This window comes from Microchirus variegatus, assembly GCF_963457635.1.
Source record: "Microchirus variegatus genome assembly, chromosome: 4".
Taxonomy (NCBI): Eukaryota; Metazoa; Chordata; class Actinopteri; order Pleuronectiformes; family Soleidae; genus Microchirus; species Microchirus variegatus.
The window spans coordinates 14,686,698-14,711,750 of record NC_139805.1 but is presented as its reverse complement, the minus strand read 5'-3'; the positions used below and the strand labels follow the sequence as shown (position 1 = coordinate 14,711,750).

Genomic DNA, 25,053 nt, shown 5'->3' with positions numbered 1-25,053 from the left:
AAAAACACATATCTTAATTATTTGCCCTGTCCTTATCAGTGTTTTGGGTTGTGTTACAGCATACAGTATGGTAGTTGTTTTGGGACACCTGTTGAATTTATTATCCATTTATGCCTGAATCTTTTAATCCAGGTTTTGTTCACCATCTCAAGCAATCAAAAAAAATGTGTTGAGTCATTTCTTCCTGGTAATCTGAATTTTTAAATTAATGGAATCTGTACTGTAAATGTATCACTCATATTCGTTTTTAATGGTCCCCTTTTCAAGTCATGTACTGTATTTTTGTCAATTTAGGAAACGGAAACAGGAAACGCAGATATTACAGTCTGTGTGTGTGTGTGTATGTGCGTGTGAGTGGCAGCCTGTGATCTGATTTACATTTGGATTTGATCATTCAGGCCAGCTGAGCTGCAGAGGTGCAGACTGGATTGTAGATTTTCAGTGGTATCTGTAATATTGGTACTGTAATTGTCCGTCTGGTAACAAGGACGTCAGAGTTGTGTCAGTCCTTAACACAGGTGTGACCAGACACTCTGTTGAACGTCTTCTTGGCCATTGCTGTGGATAATCTTGCCAATGCACAAGAACTAACCAAGGTAAAAGAGGAAATAACTAAAGGGATCAACAAGTAACAAGGATGTTCTTATCTGCTTTTATTCATTTAAGAATGTGCTCCTTTGACGAGTCCAGTTCTGCTTTTCCTCTGTTTTACTTCAGTTTTGTTAAATTAAACTCCCAGTTACTGTGATGTAAACCACAGTTGTTGCCTTTTTTTCATCTTTTAATCAGGATGAAGAGGAAGCAGAGGCAGCTTTCAACCAGAAGCATGCTCTCCAGAAAGCCAAGGAGGTTGGACCGTTGTCCTCCTTTATGTCTTCAGAGTAAGTGCTGTAAGCGACTGCTCTTCCTGTCTGACCTGCTCCTCAACTCTCTTTCTTCCCCTCCCCCTCCCATCAGAGAATGTCTACAATATGTAGGAATAGTCCTCAGTGTGCATTTTGCACAAGTTGCTTTGACCACCAGCAAATAACCCGTCATTGATTTGGTGCAGTAGAGCTGGATTCAGCAGTTGAAACAGAGACAGAGAGGTCATTAAAACAGAGCCTGAAGATGTGCTGCTGTGTAAATACTGGCTTTTTGTCACTTGGAGCCTGAATCAGTATTTGGTGCTGCTGTCCCACTAGAGACTTATTGATACATCTTTTCTTAAAGGTCTCCTATCAGATCTCTTCCTGCTCCCCTCACTGTAATTTCCTCCTAATTGAAGTCTTATGTCACCATGGTTACTGGTTCCACACCGTGGTGGGAGGTGCCGGTAATGTTGTCATGGAGACAGGGTTACTGTGTGTCCAAATTAACATGGTGTGTCCATGACAGTAACATACTGACCAAAGTGGATGTTGCGGTGAGCAGCGAGTGTCAGACATTGAAGTGAAGTGTGTACAGGCTGTGATCTGTTTCATTCCTCTCACTTGCGGGAAATGTTTGGTTCTTCAGGTAAAATTGATCTTGTTTTCTCCAGCTTTCTGTTTGTGGAATTAAATGATTTTTCTTTTTTGTCCCTGAGAGATTGATTGCACAAAGGCTTGTTATAGGTGGTGGAAGTGCATGTGCATGCACAAGAGTGGCGACCTCTGCCCCTCTGAATGCAAGCACTTTGTTGCATGGGCATGTGGGAGAAGATAATGTTTTAATACATGGCATTATTTTTCAGTTTCCTATTCTGTAGATAAATGATAGAAGTGGGTCAGTGGAGCCGGCTGAGGGTTGAGCCCTTGACAGAGCACATAGAGAAGACTAGAATACCATGGGGTCATCTGGCCTGGCATCTGCGTTCAGCGAGGACACTCTGGACTTTAAGGCTTCCTGGTATCACTTCTGATATCAGCTATGAAACCCCAGTGGTACCTGCCCCTGCTGACCTAGAGGAAACTTGCATGACAGTTTGTTCAGTAAAAAAAGGGAGAGAGCAAAAGAGAGATGCAGCATGTTTGGGGGCTGATGACAGTTTCACCTTGGGAATGCATGTGTCTGGTTGGCATGATCAAAGTGTAAGAAAAACACACACTCACTGAGAATCACACTGATAATGTTTTCAGTGTGTGTTCAGTTTTTCTTCCAATGTGAAGTCTTCAGTCCTTCACTCCTGACTGTAGCGTAATATTTTGAGCAGTGGAATGTCCTGATTTGGCTTTACTAGCATGTCCTGAAAGAACGCACATGTGTTACTGCACTGAGGTGGTGGCAGTGGTGTTCAGAGCTGCATCCCAGTGTGGTGGTCTTGTACAAAGGGTATATTCTGTAAATGTGTACTCTTTCCTCGCTGATGGAGCCCATCTCTGTGTGTTCTACCTGTGCCCATACTGTAGCTCAGACTATTTAAAACAGTCTTCTTATCAATGTCGTGCTTACTGTTGATGTTTATGAATGTTGTATAATTGTTTCTAATACTTGCTACCATCTTGTTTGTCAATGTGCTGCTTGGCTCCAATGGAGACACACAACAAAGCATCAAAAGTACCCTTGGTTTTTTTGAACCAAAAAAAACATTTGTTTGCCATTAAAATTATAGAAATAAGGCACAATATGGCAATCAAATGAAATAGAATAAATAAAGTGAGCAGCTTTAACCTTTAAGATTGAATAGCAAATTCAGGACAGCTGATGAGAGGCATTAACATGATCTGAAGCTGTTTCTGTGACTTTGGTCCTTGCGTGAAAGGCCAGGTTTTGATATTTGGGGATTGCTTGCTGTGTGTCTCCTGGCCTGTTTTGTCTCTGCTCACAAAAGCACTAATGTCTTGTTTTCAACCAATCGCTCATTGATAACACGGACCACACAAGAGTCCACGCTCCAGTAAGTAACACTGTCTGTTTTGCTCTCTGAATCTCTCACTAACGCCTGTCTGATTTTCGTACATGGGTAAATGTTTCCTACTCATCCTGTGTGGTCTCTGTTTATTCTCTGTCCTGTTCCTCCGAACTCTCCAACCAGCATTTGATCCCACTTTCTTTATATATATATTTATATATATTCCACTGACTCATTTTGTTTCATACTCTTTCTGTTATTGAAGTCACTCAGCAACACCTGGCTTGGTTAATTTATCACCTAACATCGTCATTGATCCAGTAAATCGCCTCATGTTGAAATGAAATTCCACTTTTTTTTGTTGTGAATACTCACAATTCAGACCAAAGCACTTGCTGTGTTCTGTCATATACATATTTAGTATAAGTATTTTTTTTCTTATTCAAGCATATGTACATTTCAAGAAAGAGGGACCTAGAAAGTAGAATTTAATGACCGTCAAATGGATTTGATTCAAATTTGCCTTTTGAGCATGACAAACAAAGTCACTTTGAACCTGGATCAATAAAAGTACAAATGAATTAAATAAAATAATATATAATAAATTCTTTCTCATACTGAATTAATGATGTCTTTCTCTTCTCAGTGGAAGCCGAAGGCGGCGGCCCTACCTGTACAGAAAAAGAGCCATCCACCGCAGCCGGCCTACCTACTCCTGCTCCCTGGAGGAGAAGCCGGGGAGCATCAGGGAGGGCCGTCCTCTCCCACCACTCAACCCCTCTAACTCTTTCATGTCTAGGAGAGAGAGAAGAAAAAGGATGACTATGTCAGTGTGGGAGCAGAGGACCAGCCAGCTGCGCAGACACCGCCAGATGTCCAGCCGAGAGGTCCTACACAGCACCCCCAGCGAGGACAGGGATGGCTCTCCTGCTCCAGCCCAGGCCCCTCATGGACGTCCACTGTCGCTGCACTGCAAGTCCGTGCAGCAAACGCCGTCTGGGAGCTTGAAACGCCTGACAGATCCTTCAGCATCCCCAGTCAAGAACCAGGCTATAGGCTCAACTGTGCCTGCTGACACACCTCTGGATGCCACACTCTCTGGTGAAATACCAGAACCTCCAGAGTCAATAGATCCCAAAAAAGTTCCTCTGCCCGATGTGACTGTGGCTATGACCATACCAGAGCCACCTGCACCTGAGCCGGTCTCTGAGAGTGGGAAACTCACTGTCAGCCAGAGTCACAACAGCATCAGCGAGCGTCAAAGCCCAAGGTTGAATGGCGATCGCCAACACAGGGCAGTGAAGAAGTTCAGACCCCCGGATAACGTTAACGCACTGACTCCTGAGACTGGAGGTCTTGGTGGGATCAGGGACAGGAGGTTACAGCATCACTGCGACCATAAGAGAGGAGCCAGAAGTCAGGGATCGTCTCCCGGGAACGAAATCCCTTTGGCAAGTCGCTCAACCAGCAGAGAGAGGAAGAAGAACCTGGGGAAGCTAGAAGAGAAGGAGGTGGAGACCAAAACAGAGGTGGTGTCCAAACCTGAGGACAGCAGGTGAGATGAGACCGATGCGTGCTGAGCTTTGTTTGGCAAAGAATGTTTCTCCTCTGATAAACAGAACTTTAGAGGAACAGAAATGTCAGAGACAAGATGTCACACATAAATGCCAGTGATATTCACGGCCTTGTTATGTAACACATGTCACATTCCATGTGCTTAATTTCTTCAGGCCTTTTTAATGATAGCTTAGATGAGAGGTGACAGGAAAGTAAAGGGAAAGGGTTGACATGAATCAAATGTTCCCAAACTAGACTTCAACCAAAGGACAATGTGACTATGTTTGGTTGTTTGGTTTGTGTGGTTTTTGGGTGCTGTGCTATGTTTTGTATACTGCAAATTGGAAGGAGTGACACATTCAGTTCTGACTTCACCAGGCTGAGACACAGAGAGAAAGCCTGCCAGCAGGAACACAAGGAAATACAGGTTTCAAATACCTCACTAAAAGCAAATAATATCTACACGAGCTTAAATGTTTTCCACTTTTTCTCCAATATCGGTTGGAACAAGGGCCTTTATGCATGGAGTTTGCATGTTCTCCCTGTGTGTGCGTGGGTTTTTGCCAGGTTCTCCGGCTTCCTCCCACAGTCAAAAACATGCAGATTTTGGGATTAGGTGAATTGGTCACTCTAAATTGACCGTAGGTGTAAGAGAGTGAGTGAATGGTTGTTTGTCTCTATATGTGTCGCCCTGCGATGGACTGGCGAACTGTCCAGGGTGCAGCCCGCTTATCGCCCTATGTCAGCTGAGATAGGCACTGCACCCCCGCGACCCTCCGGTGGAGGATAAAGCAGTAGATAATGGATGGATGGATGAAGTTTGAACTTACTGATGCAGGCATCAATTCATCAAAAAACCTTGGTGCTGTGATGTAAACCACAGTTGTTGGGTGCATCTTAACACTTATCACTGACTAGAAACAGTGGATTTTAAGGGGGTTTGGATGCACCCGTGATGCGCTGCATATTAGGGGGCTTGAGAGGGAGAAGGTGAAAGACCTGAAAAAGACCTGCCTCGTGCACCTCTGAGGAGAGGGGAGTCATCTACAAACTTCTGTTTCCTGTCAGAAACGGTTCCTGTCTAACAATGAGATAAAGCAGCAAACACATTATTGTTACCATGTCACAGACTTAAGCACGCTGTTCTTCCATGTGTCCCCGCTGACGGCCATGTTCTCTGTAAAGTCATTGTTGACTATGTGTTAGTACCTTATATAATTTTGCTTCAAAGAAAAACTTGAACAATCTCTTTAGGCTAAAAAAATAAATAAACTGAGCGTATTAACCACTCAGCATCAGCTCCGCCTTCCTCCCTATTTTGGGATTACAGATTCACCACCTAACAACACCAACAGTGTAATTAAACACCGACACTCCTGTCTTTCCACTAAAAGTTTGTGTCTGCATCTAGACAAGGTGATCAGAGTGAAGAAGGGGACACAAAACCGCCAAACAATCAAAGCCACACTGATAACCTTTGTCCCACGAAGCAAGAGGAGGCTCCTCAGCACTCAGATTTGTCCCCTCCTGACGTTTCTGAGGAGAATAAAGACGACAAGAATCCAGAGCAGGATCAGGACAAACCTCAGCTCAGCTCCAGTGTGATCATTGACATGCCAAGTGTGCAGTCATGTCTGGAGCTTTCCACGATCACAGGTATATGTGTAACTGTGTTGGTTTTTATTTACTTTCTATTGTACCTGGTCACAGGATACGGTGTATTTAATCATAATCCTGTTGGAGACGGTGACATTAATTTCTAGAAGTGTCCAATGTCTCGTTAACATATGAGCAGTTTAGTTTTGAAATATCACAGTTACAACTATTGTCGCCTTTTGAGAGGCAGTGAGTTGTTATCATCATCCACTGACTTAGCTCACCATTGTTCTCAGTTCTCCGTGCGTATATTCCTGATTGAAACCCTGCTCAATTTGCACCATCTCCTCAGAGTGTACCCTTGTGGGAAATAAATGATTGACAGATACTTCTTCTCCTGACCTTCTCTAGTCAACAGTAAAGACCATGAAATCTGTAAGTCGGAGAAGGAGGAGGCAGAGGTAACAAATCCTGTCAACACCGTGACTCCAAACAGCATGTTCATCTTCAAACCTGACAACCCGTAAGTTACCACCACTCACACTTCTCTCACAGGAGACTGCTGTGTGTTTAATGTTTGTCCTGTGTGAGCTGACTTTTCACAAATATCCTCTCTGCGGTGTGGAGGCCTCATTAGGGGTGAACTGCGCTGTGAACATAGATAATTCTGCATCAATACTGTGGCAGCACGTAATCAGTTACAGCCGTATAACATTGCTTGTTGATACTCCAGTTGCTAGAAGCAGGAGCTTGACTACAGCAGTATTACTTTCTATCACTAATTGGTGTTTGTGCAAGAAAATAACATTTTGGTTTTTTGGGGGGAGATGGAACATGTCATTTAATTTGTAAAGATATAATATGTAGCACTACTGTATTTTAAAATCCACAGAAATGCGTATTTTTATTCAAGGTAATGGACAGTTTTGACTTTTAATTACATCATTACCTCATCTGCTTTACCTGTTTCTGCTTTAACTTCTGTGCCAAACCCTCTATGAAACATCACAGAGAGGAAGGACATATTCTGTACAACTAGTTAGGCAGTTAGATTCTATGTATTTTCAATTTGGATGAAGATGTTTCATTGCCGTTTGCTGCCCATTCTGCCAACAAAGACACGGGGAACCCAAACAACACAAGAGAACAATTTCCCCAAACTACATCTTTTGTAATTGTTTTTATTTGGAGACTCCTAGCGTACCTTGGGTTAATAAAACAAAAACTGAACATTGAGGAATGTAGCGCATCACGCAGCATTGTTGAATCAAATCGTGGACATGATAATGTTAATCGGGTCGATGATGCACAGCCTTTCTCTCGTATTGCAGTTAAATGCCGATGATTTTTGTAAATGTCACATGTTTAGTTCAGATTTGTTGCACCGCAGCCACGTTGTTAAGTCCTGTTGCAGTTGACTTTCAGCTCCACTTCAGGCCTGTACAGTCAGTCTTACATGAGATCTGACCCTTTGTCTCTCTGCCATCTGTTCTCCCTCAGCGTTCGCCGAGCTTGTCACTATGTAGTGAACCTCCGATACTTTGAGATGTGCATCCTGCTGGTTATTGCTGCTAGTAGTATAGCACTTGCTGCTGAAGACCCTGTGGCTGCCTCCTCTGACTGGAATAAGGTATAATGTTCCCATCTATCCATTTAGTAAATGGTTTCACCGACACAGGGACTGCTGTCACATTAATAACTTCACAGAGGCCAGAATATTTCTGCTGTCTCAGTGACGATCATCGCCTCAATCATTAGCCCCTGAGAAATGATTTCAATCACTTTTTATCTGAGCCTGGGGTCTCCTTCCTCCTTATCATCTAGGCCAAGCAGTGAAAGTATCATTTAAAAAAAAAAGGAAAATGTTTCTTAATAAACATTCTTCAAATTGTTTTGCAAAAAGCTGCTAATGTGACTTGATTGGAAGCAATTAGATGGCGGATGATTAAGGCAAAGCAAGTCTGACTCGTGCTGAGTCTTGTTGTTTAGGAAGGATAAAGCTAATTATCACGTGTTGTCTTACTGTCATCTGAGTAGATTGTTTCTTCATAAACCACAAGCTGAGAGTCTGAGGTAAAATAAAATCAGACTTCATGAAATCAACCAGTGGAAGGATTACTCATTTTCCTCTTTGTTGTTCTGTGTCATACGTGTTGCAGGTTCTGCGTTACTTTGATTATGTTTTCACGGGAGTCTTCACATTTGAAATGATCATTAAGGTGAGTTTTTCTTTAAAAATGACGCTTTGGTGACTGATGTCAGTATTTTTACACAGTCATGCTACTGTTTTGATCACATGAACACACAGATTTGTCAGAACCAATGACTTTCTGTGCTCATGACCTTGCAACAGAAATAACTGCACCCTACACCCTGCATGCCTGATGATTTGTGTTTGTTTGTTTGTTTTTGTTGTGTTGTCCTCAGATGATTGACCAGGGCCTGATCCTGCACGATGGCTCCTATTTCAGAGACCTGTGGAACATCCTAGACTTTATTGTCGTGGTGGGAGCACTGGTGGCCTTTGCCCTCACGTCAGTCACAATATCAATTCTTTATTTATTTATTTTTTAAATAAAATAAATAGCATACATGCAGCTCCATTTCACCCAATATAATCCACCACAATAAAAAACATAGTATCAAAATCGTCATTTTACATGCTTGTAACGTGTTTCTAATCATATAAAGAAAATGATGTATTTTGTTTGTAACTATAACGACTTACATGTTCCGCTCTTTTTACTTGTTGTTTTTTTTATTTGGAATGGCGTCTATGTGGAAATGACCAACAGCAATGTTTTGGGGTAACAGTCTATTGTACTTAATAGCAAGATTACTAAGTTAGAAAAACAATGAAGGGTTGTCTACATAATACAATCTTTCATGTGCATGTGATTCTGACACTCTCTGTTTGTTGTGCAGAAATAACAAAGGACGGGACATTAAAACCATCAAATCTCTGAGGGTGCTGCGTGTCCTCAGACCACTGAAGACTATTAAGAGACTTCCGAAACTCAAGGTCAGACACACTCAGTCTTGGTTGTGTGTTGATGCTTTTGTTACAAGACCATGAGAGAGGAGAAGATGAGTCACTATACAATTATGACTAACCACCAATTTTCTAAATATAGAAATGTAAATTACACATTTTGCTAAACTAATACTGATGAGAGAAAGTAAAGATTATGTGCAGAACATGAACATACCGGAAGAATAGTTTAATGCCATGCCAGTAACAGTCATAGCTGCAGATTCCATGACTTTGACATTCGATTATTGCAGAGATTAGTTAGTAAAATTAAATCTTCGTGCAGATAAAATATTGAAAATCATATGCACCTTTTTTCTTCCCTTCTTTTGTTCTTTCTCTTCCAGGCAGTTTTTGACTGTGTGGTGACGTCTCTGAAGAACGTCTTCAACATCCTGATCGTTTACAAACTTTTCATGTTCATCTTTGCCGTCATTGCTGTGCAGCTCTTCAAAGGAAAGTTTTTCTACTGTACCGACAGTTCGAAGGACACGGAGAAGGACTGCCAGTAATACTCCTTTACTTACTTACTTCTTCCAGTTCTTATTTTTTACTTTCTCCCTTCATTTTCTTCCTAGAGTTTTTTTGTGTGTCCTTTTCTTTTTTACTTGATAATGTTTTTTGTTTTTATCTGTTCTGTGGCTCCTGAAATACTACTTGCCTTCTTGGATTCTTCACTTCTTACTATGTGTTTATTTTCTGCTGTTGTAGGGGTTACTACATTGACTACGGGAAAGACAAGAAAGAGGTGAAGCGAAGAGAATGGAAGAGGCACGAGTTTCACTACGACAACGTCATCTGGGCCCTTCTCACGCTCTTCACTGTTTCCACTGGAGAAGGATGGCCTCAGTTAGTATCTGACTGGATATTGTACTTTCAGATCTGAGTGATTTGTTTGAATGCATCCAGAAAATACAGCAAAAAAACAGATTCTACAGGTTAAAGTGTCAAGTATTTAGCAACCAACGTATAAACTTGGCTCATAAACCCAAATGAATCATATTGTAAAACCTGTATTTGTCCTATATTTAAAATATCTGCTGTGAAAAAGGTCAATTACACCAGGTTTATTCATGACATGCTGTTGTAGGAGTTAAACTCATTGACAGCTTTTTAATATACAAAACCAACTTTCATGCATATCGTTTCAATCCAAACGCCAAAGATCACAGAATTCGTCAAACATAAAAACAACAAAGCTGGTGATGCCCTAAGACTTTTACACAGTACTGTACATGGGCTCAGTACATATTTACAATAGAATCAAATATAACATGATCTACATCCTCAATCTAATGTTTCATATTTTTACATTCATTTCATAAAGGTGTCTTTATCTATTATTTCACTATCTGCACTTGACATTTCCAGCGGTGACCTCCCTCAGGATGAAAAAAATATATTTTTTACTGCACTTAATGTTGCACAAAAACAACACGGAACAATCCCAAATAGCTCAAAAACACATACCTCTATTAAGGAAAAGAGACAAATAAACATGAAACTAATTTCAAAAAGGTCGATAAGAGGGAAAAGCAAACGATCAGTCATTAAAAATTAATGCATCAGGACGTGTAAAAAGACGTCTTTTTAATTTCCAATCATGAAAGGACTCCATGTTTTAAGAATGTAGCATACTGAAACATGTAGAGAAACACTCTATGCCATAAGTGTTACAGGGAATAATAACTAATTCACTAGTGCTAAATTATCTTGAATATAATAACATTTCATAAAGCTTGGAGTTATATTTATTGATAGTGGAGCCATATTCTGGAGACCAGACCAATAAAATGGTCACCTTTCCATGAATTGTTTTTCTGTTTTTTTCAGGGTCCTGCAGCATTCAGTAGATGTGACTGAGGAGGACAGAGGGCCCAGCCATGGAAACAGGATGGAGATGTCGATTTTCTACGTCATTTACTTTGTTGTCTTTCCTTTCTTTTTTGTCAATATCTTTGTGGCTCTCATCATCATCACCTTCCAGGAACAGGGGGATAAGATGATGGAGGAGTGCAGCCTGGAGAAGAATGAGGTGAGGGAAGTTTCCTCCAGCAAATGTGAAGGCAAACAGCAAAAAATTAAATGGATTATATGTTTTTTACCGTAACATTCCCTCCTGTTCTCTTCTTGTTGTTCTTCCCCTCGTCTCTTATATTTCAGAGGGCTTGCATTGACTTTGCCATCGGTGCCAAACCACTGACCCGTTACATGCCGCAGAACCGTCACACCTTCCAGTACCGTCTGTGGCATTTTGTGGTGTCACCGTCTTTTGAGTACACGGTCCTGACCATGATCGCTCTCAACACGATTGTACTGATGATGAAGGTGAGGGAAATGCAGCTATGATAAGCAGAAATCAATAAGACTAATAAGCCTAGAGTATTAGAATCTGTCTGCTCTCTCTCTTAAATACGACCTGCAGTTTCCCACACAGTCTTGTTTGATAATAGGAAAAACACACTGTGTGTTGCTTCTCAGTTACATACTCTGCTGTGAACCTGTGACTGTTAACACTTAGGTTTTATGTTAAGCCTACAAGTGTCACTCCCGTAGAGGCATGGATCTTTTGAAAAAAGAAGCTCAGCACTGCGTCAAGTGTTTGCATTTAGATATTCTCACCTTTTATTTTTATTTTATTTTTCCCCTCTTCTCAGCACATATGTGTATTTCCCCAACTTGACTTTTCTTGGACTTTGCTGTTCATTCAGACAGGCAGGGGGTGACTCAGCCTGTATTAAATATTGATCTATAATGTCCAGGGGCTGCTATTTAGCATGACCTCATTAACTGCGGCTGCCGCCACTAGAGGAATGACTCCTTTTATAGTGCGACATATGAGAGGTGTAGAGACTGAGGCAGGATTTATGGGTCTGGTGGAATCTTCCATCAAGTTGTAGATCTGCAAGGTGCAGGGCTGAGGTTCACACTGATATCAGGCTCCTACCATGAGGTTTAGCTGCAGTAGTCAGGGAATATTCAAACACAGATTTCCTGTAGTTTAATCTTCCTGCTGTCTTTTTTTTTTTAGTATTACTCTGCTCCACCGGCATACGAGGCTGTGCTGAAGCATCTGAACACAGCTTTCACTGTCCTCTTCTCTGTTGAGTGCATCCTCAAGATCATGGCATTTGGTTTTCTGGTGAGAAAAAAAAAAAAATTCCTGAAGTTGAATTCAAGATCTTCTTTAGAAATGACTTAATTAATCTCTCCTGTTTGTGCAGAACTATTTTCGAGACACGTGGAACATTTTTGATTTTATCACCGTCTTGGGCAGCATTACTGAGATTGTGGTCGACCTGCAGGTAATAATAAAAACACGATTTATAAATATGATCAGATCCAAATAGAGAGAGAGTCTAAATGATTATTTATAGTCCGTGTCAACATCAGCACTGTATTCTGTCCTTTTGCCAGTTTGTTGATACATTCAACATGAGTTTCCTGAAGCTGTTCCGGGCTGCTCGTCTGATCAAACTGCTGAGACAAGGCTACACCATCCGGATTCTTCTGTGGACGTTCGTACAGTCGTTCAAAGCCTTGCCCTATGTCTGCCTGCTCATCGCCATGCTCTTCTTCATCTACGCCATAATTGGCATGCAGGTCAGTCCGAGGTCAGAGATGGTTTATGATACTGTCGACCATAACACTCTCCTGTCACGACCGGAACAGTGGGTCTGCATTAAGGGTACAGCTTTAAAATGGTTTAATTCATATCTCAGTCACAGGTCATTGTCAGTATCCGTAGGCCTGTGTTCTTCATCCTCTGTCCCTGTGTCTTGTGGTGTCCCCCAGGGATCCATCCGGGGTCCAATCCTCTTGTGTCTATACATGATCCCGTCAGGTAACATAATTCAGAAAATTCAAGATCGCAGTTGTACGGTATCTACCACTCAAATCTGAGGACTCCTTACAGACCTTCTTAGAGTGTCTTAAGGAAGTTTTGTTTCCATAACAACCTTGACCGTCTAATAACGTATGTTAAATCCTATGCATGAAACCTGGGCTCTGTCTTCATAACCAAATTTCTTCTGTTAAATTGTTTTTATCAGTTAAGGACTGTTGCTAAACTCAAACTCTTTCCGTCATATCATGATCTCAATTTAAAAATCCTGTTGATAGTTTTCAAAGCTCTCAATGATCTAGCCCCCAGACAACATCTCTGACCTGATACATCCCCAGTTATCTTCCAGGTCTCTGAGATCAAGCAGAAAATCCCTCCTCCATGTCCCCGATCTCGTCTAAGACAAAAAAGGAGATAAGAGTCTTTGCAGTTGCTTCCCCTCGACTGTGGAATCAGTTGGCACTTGACATTAGACATGCCCCTTCGATCTGTGCTTTTAAATCTAGGCTCAAAACTCACTTGTTGTCACAGGCTTTCTCAGCACTTTCATTTCTATCACATTGTGTCTTAATTGTCCCAATTGTTCATAATGTTCAAAGCTTTCTTTTCTCTTCATCCACTGTGTACAGCACTTTGGTCAGTGTAAGCTGTGTTTAAATGTTCTTTAGAAATACATTTTACTTACCATTTTCTTGTTTTGTGTGAATGTGTGGGTGCATCAGGTCTTTGGGAACATAAAGCTGAACGAGCAGACTCACATTAACCAGCACAACAACTTCAAGAGCTTCAGTGGTGCTCTGATGCTGCTGTTCAGGTAGGACACGGTGGCATCTTGTAAACACAACTCTTGGGAGCAGGGATCCAATCTGAAACTCAACACAGTACTTAAACCAGTAGCTTAGCTTCAGTTTGCAAAAGAAGTGCATTTGTTTTCTCCTACAACACTTGATCCACTAAATAAGGCATTTGAAGTAGTCTGAATCGTGTTGCTAGGTTGCATTTGCAAGGCTTTGCTTTTTTAGGACCTGAGAGGTTGCTTGGTGTCAGGAGGTGATGGATGCTGCAGTTTACCACTTTTCTCCTTTAGAAATAGCTTTGCTGACACACACACAGTGATACATCAAGTTAAGTTCCTGCCTAGGAGAAAATGGTCATACTGTTGATTTAAATGTAAGGTTTATCTCATATGACATGAAGAAAAAAAACTTCCTGAATACAATATATTTGCATAGATGTAAAAATAAGGTCAGATATACTGTGTACATTATGGACTATAAATGTGTGTGTGTGTGTGTGTTAAATCAACTAAAATGCCTTCTCCTTGTGTTGTGTGTTTTTGTGTGTGTGTGTGTGTTCAGGAGTGCCACAGGGGAGTCATGGCAGGAGATCATGTTGTCGTGTCTGGGGGGACAGCAGTGTGAGATGGACCCCTCTCTTACATCAGAGCCAGAGGGAGGCTGTGGCTCAGACTTTGCCTACTTCTACTTTGTCTCCTTCATCTTCTTCAGTTCCTTCCTGGTACGTCACAGAAACTAAAGTGAATAATAATTCTGAAAATAATTCGGATTATTTTGGCCGATATTTGACATTTTTAATAATCTGCACTTACTGGAATAAGTATAACTCGGCCCATTAATTCAATAATAATCAACTAGGATTTATTTGTGCAAGTTTACACATTTTTGTCGTCCGAAACCAACGCTGCTAAGTCACTAAAGCTGTATTTTTTCCATTTAATGTGACAAAGTTAATATTTCTGTTTCATATATTAAATATTGAGTGTATATGTTTTTTTTAGACACAAAATGAAGGATGTAGATACAGATCATAGGTGATGTGTATTAGTGGGATTGAGGCAGTCATCCCCTTCAACAAATAAACTTAATTTAGTTCAATCACAACATTATGGCTTGGATAATTCTCATTGGAATATTTCATAATTTCCCAAATATGCAACGTTATTTGCACATTTTTGCCTTTTACGATGAATTGAGAAACACAAATGTTCAGTTTCCTACTAGTTTGCACATACTTAAACGCAGAAACTTAGCTTAATTATGACATTATTGAGTCTGTTCAAAATTTTTAAAATATTTTTTACTTTCTGAAATTATTTATCAAAGAAAATGTATCATTCAGATGAATTCAAATGCACTTTAATGCACACACATTTTCTACTACTTACTGATTCCACATACTTCATTGTAGACGCTTCTTTCAAACTTCAAACTTGTCTGTGATAGTCTCATTCATACCGCGGCATTTCATTTTAGCCATTACCACGTTGGCTATCATCGAAGTATTCAGGTGTATTTTCTACTTTCAATCAATCATTTTGCACTAATTTTCAACTTCTTTCTAAACATGCAGACATTCAGTGAGAAACTTGAACTCATCATCTCAATGGGCTAACAGAATAAGTCATCATTAGATAACAGCCATTGGCTGAACTGATTTCTAAAGATTGGTATCTGCATCAGCCATAGAAAAACACACATTGTTTGACCTCTAGTGCTGATTTGCAACAATAATTAATTAAGTGTGGTCTAAGCACATAAAATAATCTGTTAAGATGCTGAACTGCACGTTTTATCATGCTGTATTATTTTGCCTTTTATGTTCGAGGCTTCTCAGTCCTCTGCTCTTTGTTTTCTGCCCAGATGCTGAACCTCTTTGTGGCTGTGATCATGGATAACTTTGAGTATCTGACCAGAGACTCCTCCATCCTGGGCCCTCACCACCTGGATGAGTTTGTTCGGATCTGGGGGGAGTATGATCGTGCTGCCTGGTCAGTGTTTCTCAGTCTGCAGAGCAGTGCAGTCTGTGCTCACAAGCACACACAACCACTTCATTTACATCAAATGCTACAGAGACAAACTCTCATGTGATACAGTGTTGTGATTTAAAAACGACAAAAAGAACAATAATGAAAAAAAAAAGATAAATGTGTTCCACTAACACAATGAAAAAGCATTTTAAGTACATTGTTCATGGTTCATTACCCCTTAGAGTGCACTGTACAGTACATTAAAGTAAAATAATGCTCAGTGGTTGCAGCTGCTGTTGAATGAAGAGCAGTGATTAATAAAGTGTGACGGTCATGCAGGTGGGCTTTTAGTGATATTGATATTATTTTTCATTTGTTAAATGATGTCTTTGCACAAAACGAAATAATGACTCCATGTACGCGATGTCACCCTTCTTTTGGAGCACACAGCTGTACTGACCAACAACTAAAGACATGTATGTTCTTTCCAGTGGTAGGATCCACTATAAGGAGATGTACAAAGTTGTACGCACTATCTCACCTCCCCTGGGCTTTGGAAAGAACTGCCCACACAGGGTGGCATGCAAGGTTTGGTTCCCCCATGTCAAGGACCACTCCCTTCTATTCCTCCTTTTCCTTCCCTTCACCAACAATCACGCCCTGCTTGACCCTTTAGGGGTGTGTTAGTCAGGTCAAAGAATGGCATCACTCCAGTCTTGGGTACTAAGGCACAGGGCGTCCCTCATTTACTCTGTCGTATTGGGGGAGAGCTTTTGTTGAGCACTTGTTGAGGAAATTGAGGGAAGCCGGTTTCTTTCTACCTTTTGGATCTGGTTAAAAATGTAGTGTCAGACTCCTGCACACTATGTAAGTATGTGATTATAGTACCAGATCCAATGAGGCTGTCATTCCTTTGCTCATCCTTGTCTGAGGTTTTCTCCTTTCCCAGATTTCTATGCCCAGTTGGCAGCATAGAAAGAGTACAACCTGTTTTGTTTCTCCTGCGTTACTCTCTCCTCCTGTGTGCAACCTTGGAATAATCCTTTCTCTTGTCTCTCCTTCATTCTTGTCCCTCTCTTTTACCCATCCTGTCCTGCTCTCCTCCTCCTACTTTAATTGGGAGCGCACTCCCCGACACCTTCACCATAATTCAATATCTGTTCCACTTCCAATATCATTCCTCTCCCTTCCTTTTCTCTCCTTCTTCTCCATCTCTTTTTTTATTCCTCTCTCTCATCCCCATCTTCATGGCAACCTGGCGCCCCAAAGTGGTCGTATCCATTACACAGACATGTATGAGATGTTGACCAACATGTCGCCACCTCTTGGCCTGGGCAAGAAATGCCCCTCCAAGGTGGCATATAAGGTAGACTAAACTCTGGAGAATAACAGGCACTGCCTCCATGTCTTAATCTACAGGAATAAGCACTGGTGAAGCTCATTTTTGTGTGTCATGTTGTGTTGGAAAGGCAAAGCATTCTCTTTGTTCATTATATGATGCAGCATTGCTTGTTCCAGTTTCAGTATTTTTCATTGGCAGATCGAAAAAGTGCGACTGTAAAGATTTGGCTGTTTTAATTTGCATCTTCACTGAGAAATGTATTTTTCTGAGCCACTTTACTGATAAAGTTCTTAAACATCTACATGCTAAACTTTTTCTCACTTGTAAAACTTTGCTGTCAGTTGTTTCTCATGTCTTCCATGCTTCTCTTTTTCTTACATATTCCAGTCTGCATGTGCCTCCTGTCACAGCCCAGTGTTACATCTGTGGTGTTTTTGTGATGTGTGTGTGTGTGTGTTTGAGTGACTCTGTGAGCCTGCAAGCATGCTCCATCGCAGACCAACACTATTCTCTTACCGTGCAGTGTGTCATGTGAGTCCCTCTTCCTTTATTTAACTAGATAAGCACCTGATTCTCTCTGCCTGTATTTACAAGAGGACAAGAGAGGACATGTTTGGACATTCAGCATTGTTTGATTGAATGGGCTTGTGTCCAAGAAAAGATACAGGAAATAGCATGCATGTCCTCTCAGTGTTTTCCTGTATATGTTGGCATATTTTAATTTGAGTTAGAGGAAATTGTGACTTAAGGTGTTGTTACATGCGCCAATGCCCAGAAAGGCCGTGGTTGCTCATAAAATTGTTTTCAATAAAGTTGAGTAGACAAGCTCATTAAGTTCTATTTGAACATATTCATAATGTAATTAAATATTGATGGTCTTGCCTGTGTGTGACCCTGAAAATCTGTGTAAAGGGTCATTTTTAAAAGATGATGATTATGAGAGAATGCATGTAAAAATGTAGAATCTTGAGCAGCCACAGCAGTTCTGTGTGATTTTGATTTATTTCTTCTTTTTTCTTTTTGTTTGTCTGTCTGTGTTGTGACTGACTTTGATGCTTTATATCTTGCTGCCATCAGAGATTAGTCCTGATGAACATGCCTGTGGACGATGACATGTCTGTCCACTTCACCTCCACCCTCATGGCCCTCATCCGCACTGCTCTGGAAGTCAAGATAGCCAGAGGTTAGACCCGATGTGAAAGCTCAAGAGATTGTGATAAAACAATAAAACATCACACTGAATGCATCTGCTTCTTCTCTCTGTTGCATATCCTGTTGTGTTTTTTTCAGGTGGAGAAGATAGAAATCAGATGGACCTGGACCTGCAGAAGGAGATCAGTGTCATCTGGCCTCATCTCTCTCAGAAGGCGCTGGACCTGCTGGTTCCTATTCACAAAGGTGACTTCAACATTAAAAGAATGTCTTTGTCATCATAGTACTGATTTATTTTTCTGTTGATAGTGCCGTTAAAGGGTCACATATGTTGTTTATTTCTGCTTCTTCCATCTCAGCCAGTGACATGACCATAGGGAAGATCTACGCTGCCATGATGATCATGGATTATTACAAGCAGAGCAAAGCTAAGAAGCTGCGACAGCAACTAGAGGAACAGGTACCGTGTTTTCTTATGTATGTGTTCTTATTTTTATCACTTTGTGTTACTTCATTTGCATTTCAATGCAGCCTCTCTTGTCTTCTGGCCATTGTCTAGTCATTAAATTAACAAAGAGGCAGATATTGTTGTTTGCACTTCTTCAAGGTTTAGCCTAAAATACATTCTAAGTATTTATTTTATTAATAAAATGTTCCAACTTTCACTTTTGTCCAACGATACAATATATATACAGTGTATATATACATATATATATATATATATCAACAAAAATATAAACGCACATAAAAAAAAGTAGTTCTTGTTATGTGACAAACAGAGTAACTATCTAGAACAACTTTATCAATAAAGTGGCTTTAATTGGCGAGCATTAGGATCAATTTCAAAACAAAAGTCCTGGAGTAATGACAGGAAGAACTCAATGAGGGTTGATGATCCAAGTTCAAAACTTCAATAACGTGTGTGTCCACCATTAGCCTCACGCAGAGCGGTACTACGGTGACGCATGGACATCACCAGGTTGTCGATCGTGGCCTTGAATGATCGTGGAATGACGCACATTCAGTTGTGTTGCCACAGCTGTAACGCTCAACCCAGCACTCAGCATGCCAATGGCACGCTCCCTCATGATTTGTGACATCTGTGGCATATTGACAAGTGACAAAAGTCCACATTTTGGTGTGCCCTTTTATTGAGCAGACCATAAAGAGTGTCTGTGTACTGGTCACGCATATTGACCACCACTCTGCCATGCTCCATGACTCTGGTGAGTTGAAATACTCAATCTGAGATTGTAGTCAATAGGAGTGGCCAAGTGACACTGGACTACTGGGTTTGAGCAAAACAAATCATTCCATAAACAAATGCATCAAGAATCTGAGCAAATGTCATGACATTCTATTTTTGTTCACCATTTCAAGTTTGTGAGTTTATATTTTTGTTGAGTATATGTGAAAAACACAGCTATCTGCTGATGACTCATCTTTCCCTTGTGTCTTTCTTTCTCCACAGAAACATGCTCCTATGTTCCAGCGTATGGACGCTTCCTCTCTGCCTCAAGAAATCCTATGCAATGCCAAATCGTTCCTTAGACACAATCCTGGATCTGCCCTGTAAATACTGACATTTTAACTCTCTTATTTGTGCTGGTCGACTTGGAAAATTCCCTTCCCTTGTCATCATCAATTAAAACAGAAAATCAGTGTGCATCATTGTTTCCCTGTCTTATCTGGTGTTTTTCAGCACCAGAGGTGGATTTGTGGCACTCAGTCCCATTTCCCCCCAAGAGATGTTTCTGCAGCCACTGCCTCACTCTATGGAGAAGGAGGAGGTGGTTGATGATGAGTACCGTTCACCATACCACCCCTACCACCACCCGCATCATCTCCATCGACATCATTTACACACACTGGTAACTACTTGTTGTCCTGTGATCACAACTGTCTGCTTTTTCCATAATGACTTTTGGTCAACAATAACCCTTCAATAACACACTAAATGATAAAATAATATGACCAAACAAAACCGAAGTCTTGTCTCTGTCGTATCCCCTCTCTGATTTCTGACTTTTGGAGAGAAATGTGAAAAAGACCCAGCCAATCTCTGCTCTGTGGTTGTTCATGTACGCAGGTGCCAGATGTAGTGGAGTTTAACCAAGTGATTCAAGAGGCCGGGAAGGACCCGACAGTTATTAAAACACCTCAGCGGACAGCATCTATCAGAGCATCCTCCATGCCCAGACTGGCTGTTGATCCACAGGTAATGATACGCTTTATTTAAACATATACTCCTAACAAATCCTGCATTGTAGAGTCAATAAACAATTAAAATTCACTTGATGCACATTAGGCTAAACTAAAGCCGTTGTAGTGACTAGGATAATGTGTTATGGCTGCTTAGTACATAATGACAAAATGTGATCTGTGTGCATGAGAGAGCGTGTGTTTGCAGATTAGTTGTCGTCCTCGTTCTTAGCTGTCTCAGTGATTCCTCCTCTGGTTGTTTTCTGTAAACGTAGCTGGGGATGTCAGCGGACAGTAAGCTGATGAAGCGCTCCTTCTCCACCATCGGTGACCAGTGTGTGAACGGCCTGTGGCAGGAACAACACTCTCTGGAGAGAGTCAGTCCTGACGACACATACAGACCTCGGCAGAGGAGCTACAGAGGTCAACTGACACGCTACTTCATTATGATATGGACTTGTTTTTGGTTGAACAAAGCATTATTTGTGTGAATATGAATCTTGCGGAAACAAAACATAAACACTCATACATACATATTTACACAGATCCATTTTATGTAATATACTCCAACACACGTGAACCTTAAGGAAGGACTAAACTGAAGCTTGAGTCTTAATTTGCCTCTGCATTTGGTTCCTCTCCCATACAGTCCATGAGACATCCCAGAATATTTGCATACTCACTCTGACTGTAAAAATGTTGTTGCTTTTGTTCTCCTTAAAATTTAATTTGAAATTGAAAAAGTTTTCTTGGTTAATTGAAGTCTACTCCACCTTGTAGGTCCAAGAATCAACCACAAAGAGACAGGTATTCATGAGAGAGGGCGATCTAAGGAACGGCGCCACCTACTGTCTCCTGACGTGTCACGCTGCAATTCTGAGGAGCGGAGCCAGGATGCTTCATGTGAGAGAAGACGGTCCCGCTCACCTAGTGAAGGACGTACTCACAACCTACAGAGACAGGTGAAGTAGAGGATACAAGGATATATAAACCCCATATTTCCAGAAAACATGGCTGACGGTTTGATGTTCATGAACATTCAGCAGCCGTTTCCATCGGTAAACTTTATGCACTGAATTTTCCCTAATATTTCCATGATATTATGTGCTATACTGTAGGTGGTGACAGACTTGTCCCATCCCAGATATTTTATTTCGCTCTGCAGACACGTCTGGCAAGTACACCATTTGGCCAACCTCCGAATCTCCTTAAAAAGGGAACCAATCACAAACCCCTGGCACGCTAGAGGCATGCTTGGCACTTTTCTAGTAGCAACAAGCACCTTTTTTCCACACATTTTTATTATTATTTGGTTGACTGGTTGTAGGCATATCCAGCTTATGGAGGCATTTTCATCTCTATATGTTTGTCACGTCTATTGAAAGTGGGAGGTGACTACACCCCTTTGCAGACTTGCGCTCAATCTTGAACGATGCAGTCAGGCATTATCCAGGCTATAACAGACCTACATTCATTCGAATGTTGCAATTGTTAAACATTGGTTTTGAACAGCACACATTGGTGAGCCATCCTTGCTTGTAGAGTCTCAGGCCTGTTTTTATTTATGTTTCATGGCTTTATTGGTTTTTATTGCATTTTTTGTTTTTTTTCTGAGGAAGAAAAAAGACACTTGGGCACTGGATAGCTAAGTCTTACCACTCTCATGCTTCACGTGCAAAAAATTGAACCTACTACTGTTTTTTGCATTCTTAACACTAAATATGTGAATACAGTGAAGGGGCATACAACAGTGATCCTCTCCCTTTTGTGCTTGTGTCATTTGCAGGTCAACACATCAGGCAGCCCAGCTCACTCAGCCTCAGAGTCCGGTACTCCTCGTAATCGACGCCAGTTGCCCCAGACACCCTCTCGCCCGAGGCCTTACATCTCCTACTCCCCTCTGGTTTGCCAAGCCCAAAGCTCTCCCACACCAGTAACCTCGTCTGAGGGACAGACACAGGCTCAGGATGGACCTGTCACTTCCACAGATTCCTCATGGAGAGCTGACAAGGAGGCTGTCCCCCTATCTGCAAGCCAAGGGTCATCCGGAGGTCAAGTTTTAGCAATGAGCCACCCATCTCCTCACCGCTACATCTCAGAGCCCTACCTTCCCTACCATGAGGACGTTGGAGGTGGCGAGGCAGGCAATCAGCAGGAGACCCTCACTTTTGAGACTGCCGTGGCAACCAGCCTGGGACGAGCCAACGCCATAAACTCTGCCCCTCAGCTCAGACACTCCTGGCAGGTTCCTAACGGGCATTTCCAGAAGCACATGGGCCAAGTGAGTCCGTCTGGAGCCGGCGAGTTGCTAAGTGACACGGACGAGGACGACCGCTGCTAAAATGTACAGGACAGGTGATGCGTGGAATGACTTGTCACCTCAGAGGCTGTAGCTCCTGTGCAGCTCTGAGAGCTTCTATTCTCAGCACCAGTAGCATAAGAGGCAGGACTGAACAACACTGCTGTTTATCTGGATACCTGGGTGTGTGTCTCTCTCTGCAACCTGCCCTTGCTTGTGTGTCTGTCATGGCTAGAGGGAGCGTGTGTATGTGTTTTTGTGTGTATGCTCTTAATAGAGGAAAATTTGCCAAATCGGATGAGTAGCAGAGACTTAAAGTACCACGAGTAGCTCACTGAAGGCAAACCCACGTGGCCAAGCCTTTAGCGTTAGTGTTTTTGGACATTTGATCAAATATGGTGAGATGTTGATCCAAGGAGTCCAATTTTCTTGTTCAGTCCAAGAAAGTGATTTGAGTGCATTTGGTGTAGGTGAACATAGCATGCACAGTACTGTGCAAAAGTGTCAGGGCATCAGCAGCTTCGTTTTTTTTTTATGCATTTCAGTTTCTGCGATCATTGGCATTTGGAATTTAATAATGTGACTGATATAGACCTTTTTCACAGCAGATATTTTTCAACATGAAATAGACAAACACGAGTTAATTAAGGTTCCATTCCAGCTTTAATGGAGCCAGGGTCAGTGTAAGGTTAGGTCACACTAAATACTTGACACACTGTTTTTGAGAAAGTGATTGAGAAATAATTATACTGTATGGTCATTATAGCATTGCTACAACAGCAAATCTAATGGCAATTTTTGCACAGTACTGTACAAATGTAACATTGAATGTACGTCAGCTTGTATTTCTTATGTTCAGGCCATTTGAGGTGTTAGCTGTCAGGTTTAACTGTGTGTACGTGCAACTGTAGCAATGAAACCAGGGTTGTTTTTGCCGGATTCTAACCGACAACCAGCCATTCCCAACAATTCATGTTTACAAAACAATATCCTCATTCTCTGTGGGCTTAATGTGAGCTAAATCTCCATCCAGCGATAGTCTCATTATTTTTCTGCCCTTTCGTAAACAGAAAAAACAAATTAATCAGCACCGTACACAGACGTGTTTTGTGAAAAAGAAGCTAAAGATGTTGAGCAGATTACGGAATGACAGATGTTTTGTCTCAGGTACTATATCGGTTGTGTGACATATTAACCGAAAACCAGATTTTTTTTTTCAGATCTTGGGCCTAAAACTCTCCATGTCAGTTATCATGATATCTTGTGACCTGACTGTCACCAGGACGATTTTTAAACACACACTGTCGTCCATCTTTGCTGTGTTTGTGGACTGTAATCGATCACTGTAGGGCCAAGTGGGTGAAGCCAAACTCTTGCTTGTTCTCCACGTTGATGTGCTGGAAAACCACCTGCTTCTGTTGTGCCAACAAGGCGGCTGAAGCCATTTTGTTCCTGTACATAGAGCTGAGGATGTGTTTTCTCCTGGGATGTTCCTTTCTCATGTCATGCAAATGAATTCCACAATAAGGATGCGTTTGCAGAAGAAGAAAAATCACGGTATGATTTTGTGTCTAACTGCCAAATTGTTTCTGTCACACTGAAGTCTATATGTTTTGGTTCGTAGAAACAAGCATTGTGGTATTTTCTGTGCTCCAGTGTTATGGTAAAGTTCCACATGCATGATCATGGTGACAATGGGACACGTGTGAGAGATGAGTCTGGTTATTCTTGACTTGGTGTCTTCATTACGTTTTAATTAGATTAATTTCACCATTTAAGTAATCAAACAGTGACATGTTTATACCTCCCGATTTCCAGCTCTCACCATCAGTATCTGCAAACACACTGTTGCCCCTAAATAAGATGTATATTTATATCATGTGCTGTTGAGTTGTTCTAATGTATTGAGTTTAACATGTTTTCTAAAAATGTGAACACGGGACATAACTGGACATAGGTGACAAAAGAAAATCTCACCAACCTGCTGAAGCTCCTCACAGAAGGTCCTGGAGAAAATAAAGATGTGTTTTAGAAGAGAAGTGTGTGTGACGTCAAAGGTCAGTTCATACAGGTCAGGTTGAGGCTTCAGCCTGTAGTTTATAGGACTTTGCTTTACATGTACAGTGCAGCCGAGGACTTGAACTCCACGTCCTTCTGTACAGAACAGCCTAATCTGTGCCTGGGGACACTCACCCAAAGAGTTACCCATCAAGCCTGGATTTGCTAGATAGAGATGCTTTCTGGAAAATTATGTAGAATAAACTGTACAAAATAAATCAATGTTTAATTGATTGCACTGTTTACATTTTATTTCCATAGCAATGTCTGTGTATGACTTTTAACAGAAGAAGTGTTCACATAATCTGTTCTAAGGACCATTAAAGAGTTGTCGTTGCTCTTTACTCCTCTGGGTGATTACTGCATTTGAATACTTAGTGTTTTCAAAGTTCA

At 41.3% G+C, this 25,053-nt stretch overlaps 1 protein-coding gene across 1 annotated transcript in view; it reads left to right on the top strand.

The window, feature by feature from the left end:
- Positions 1–24,090, top strand: part of cacna1ea (calcium channel, voltage-dependent, R type, alpha 1E subunit a) — a 90,530-nt gene extending 66,440 nt beyond the window's left edge. The window contains exons 20-49 of the mRNA XM_083888058.1: positions 529–596; positions 790–881; positions 3,459–4,367; positions 5,781–6,025; positions 6,377–6,488; positions 7,466–7,595; positions 8,125–8,184; positions 8,393–8,511; positions 8,891–8,987; positions 9,344–9,504; positions 9,708–9,845; positions 10,830–11,031; positions 11,160–11,324; positions 12,028–12,138; positions 12,221–12,301; positions 12,414–12,599; positions 13,563–13,654; positions 14,199–14,358; positions 15,501–15,628; positions 16,877–16,973; positions 18,027–18,132; positions 18,240–18,347; positions 18,461–18,561; positions 19,573–19,673; positions 19,804–19,972; positions 20,191–20,319; positions 20,579–20,726; positions 21,084–21,265; positions 22,090–22,785; positions 23,823–24,090. Of these exons, the coding sequence (XP_083744184.1) occupies positions 529–596; positions 790–881; positions 3,459–4,367; positions 5,781–6,025; positions 6,377–6,488; positions 7,466–7,595; positions 8,125–8,184; positions 8,393–8,511; positions 8,891–8,987; positions 9,344–9,504; positions 9,708–9,845; positions 10,830–11,031; positions 11,160–11,324; positions 12,028–12,138; positions 12,221–12,301; positions 12,414–12,599; positions 13,563–13,654; positions 14,199–14,358; positions 15,501–15,628; positions 16,877–16,973; positions 18,027–18,132; positions 18,240–18,347; positions 18,461–18,561; positions 19,573–19,673; positions 19,804–19,972; positions 20,191–20,319; positions 20,579–20,726; positions 21,084–21,265; positions 22,090–22,644 (4,952 nt within the window). The 3' untranslated portion in view covers positions 22,645–22,785; positions 23,823–24,090. The remainder of the gene's footprint in view (positions 1–528; positions 597–789; positions 882–3,458; positions 4,368–5,780; positions 6,026–6,376; positions 6,489–7,465; positions 7,596–8,124; positions 8,185–8,392; positions 8,512–8,890; positions 8,988–9,343; positions 9,505–9,707; positions 9,846–10,829; positions 11,032–11,159; positions 11,325–12,027; positions 12,139–12,220; positions 12,302–12,413; positions 12,600–13,562; positions 13,655–14,198; positions 14,359–15,500; positions 15,629–16,876; positions 16,974–18,026; positions 18,133–18,239; positions 18,348–18,460; positions 18,562–19,572; positions 19,674–19,803; positions 19,973–20,190; positions 20,320–20,578; positions 20,727–21,083; positions 21,266–22,089; positions 22,786–23,822) is intronic.
- Positions 24,091–25,053: the final 963 nt, after the last annotated feature.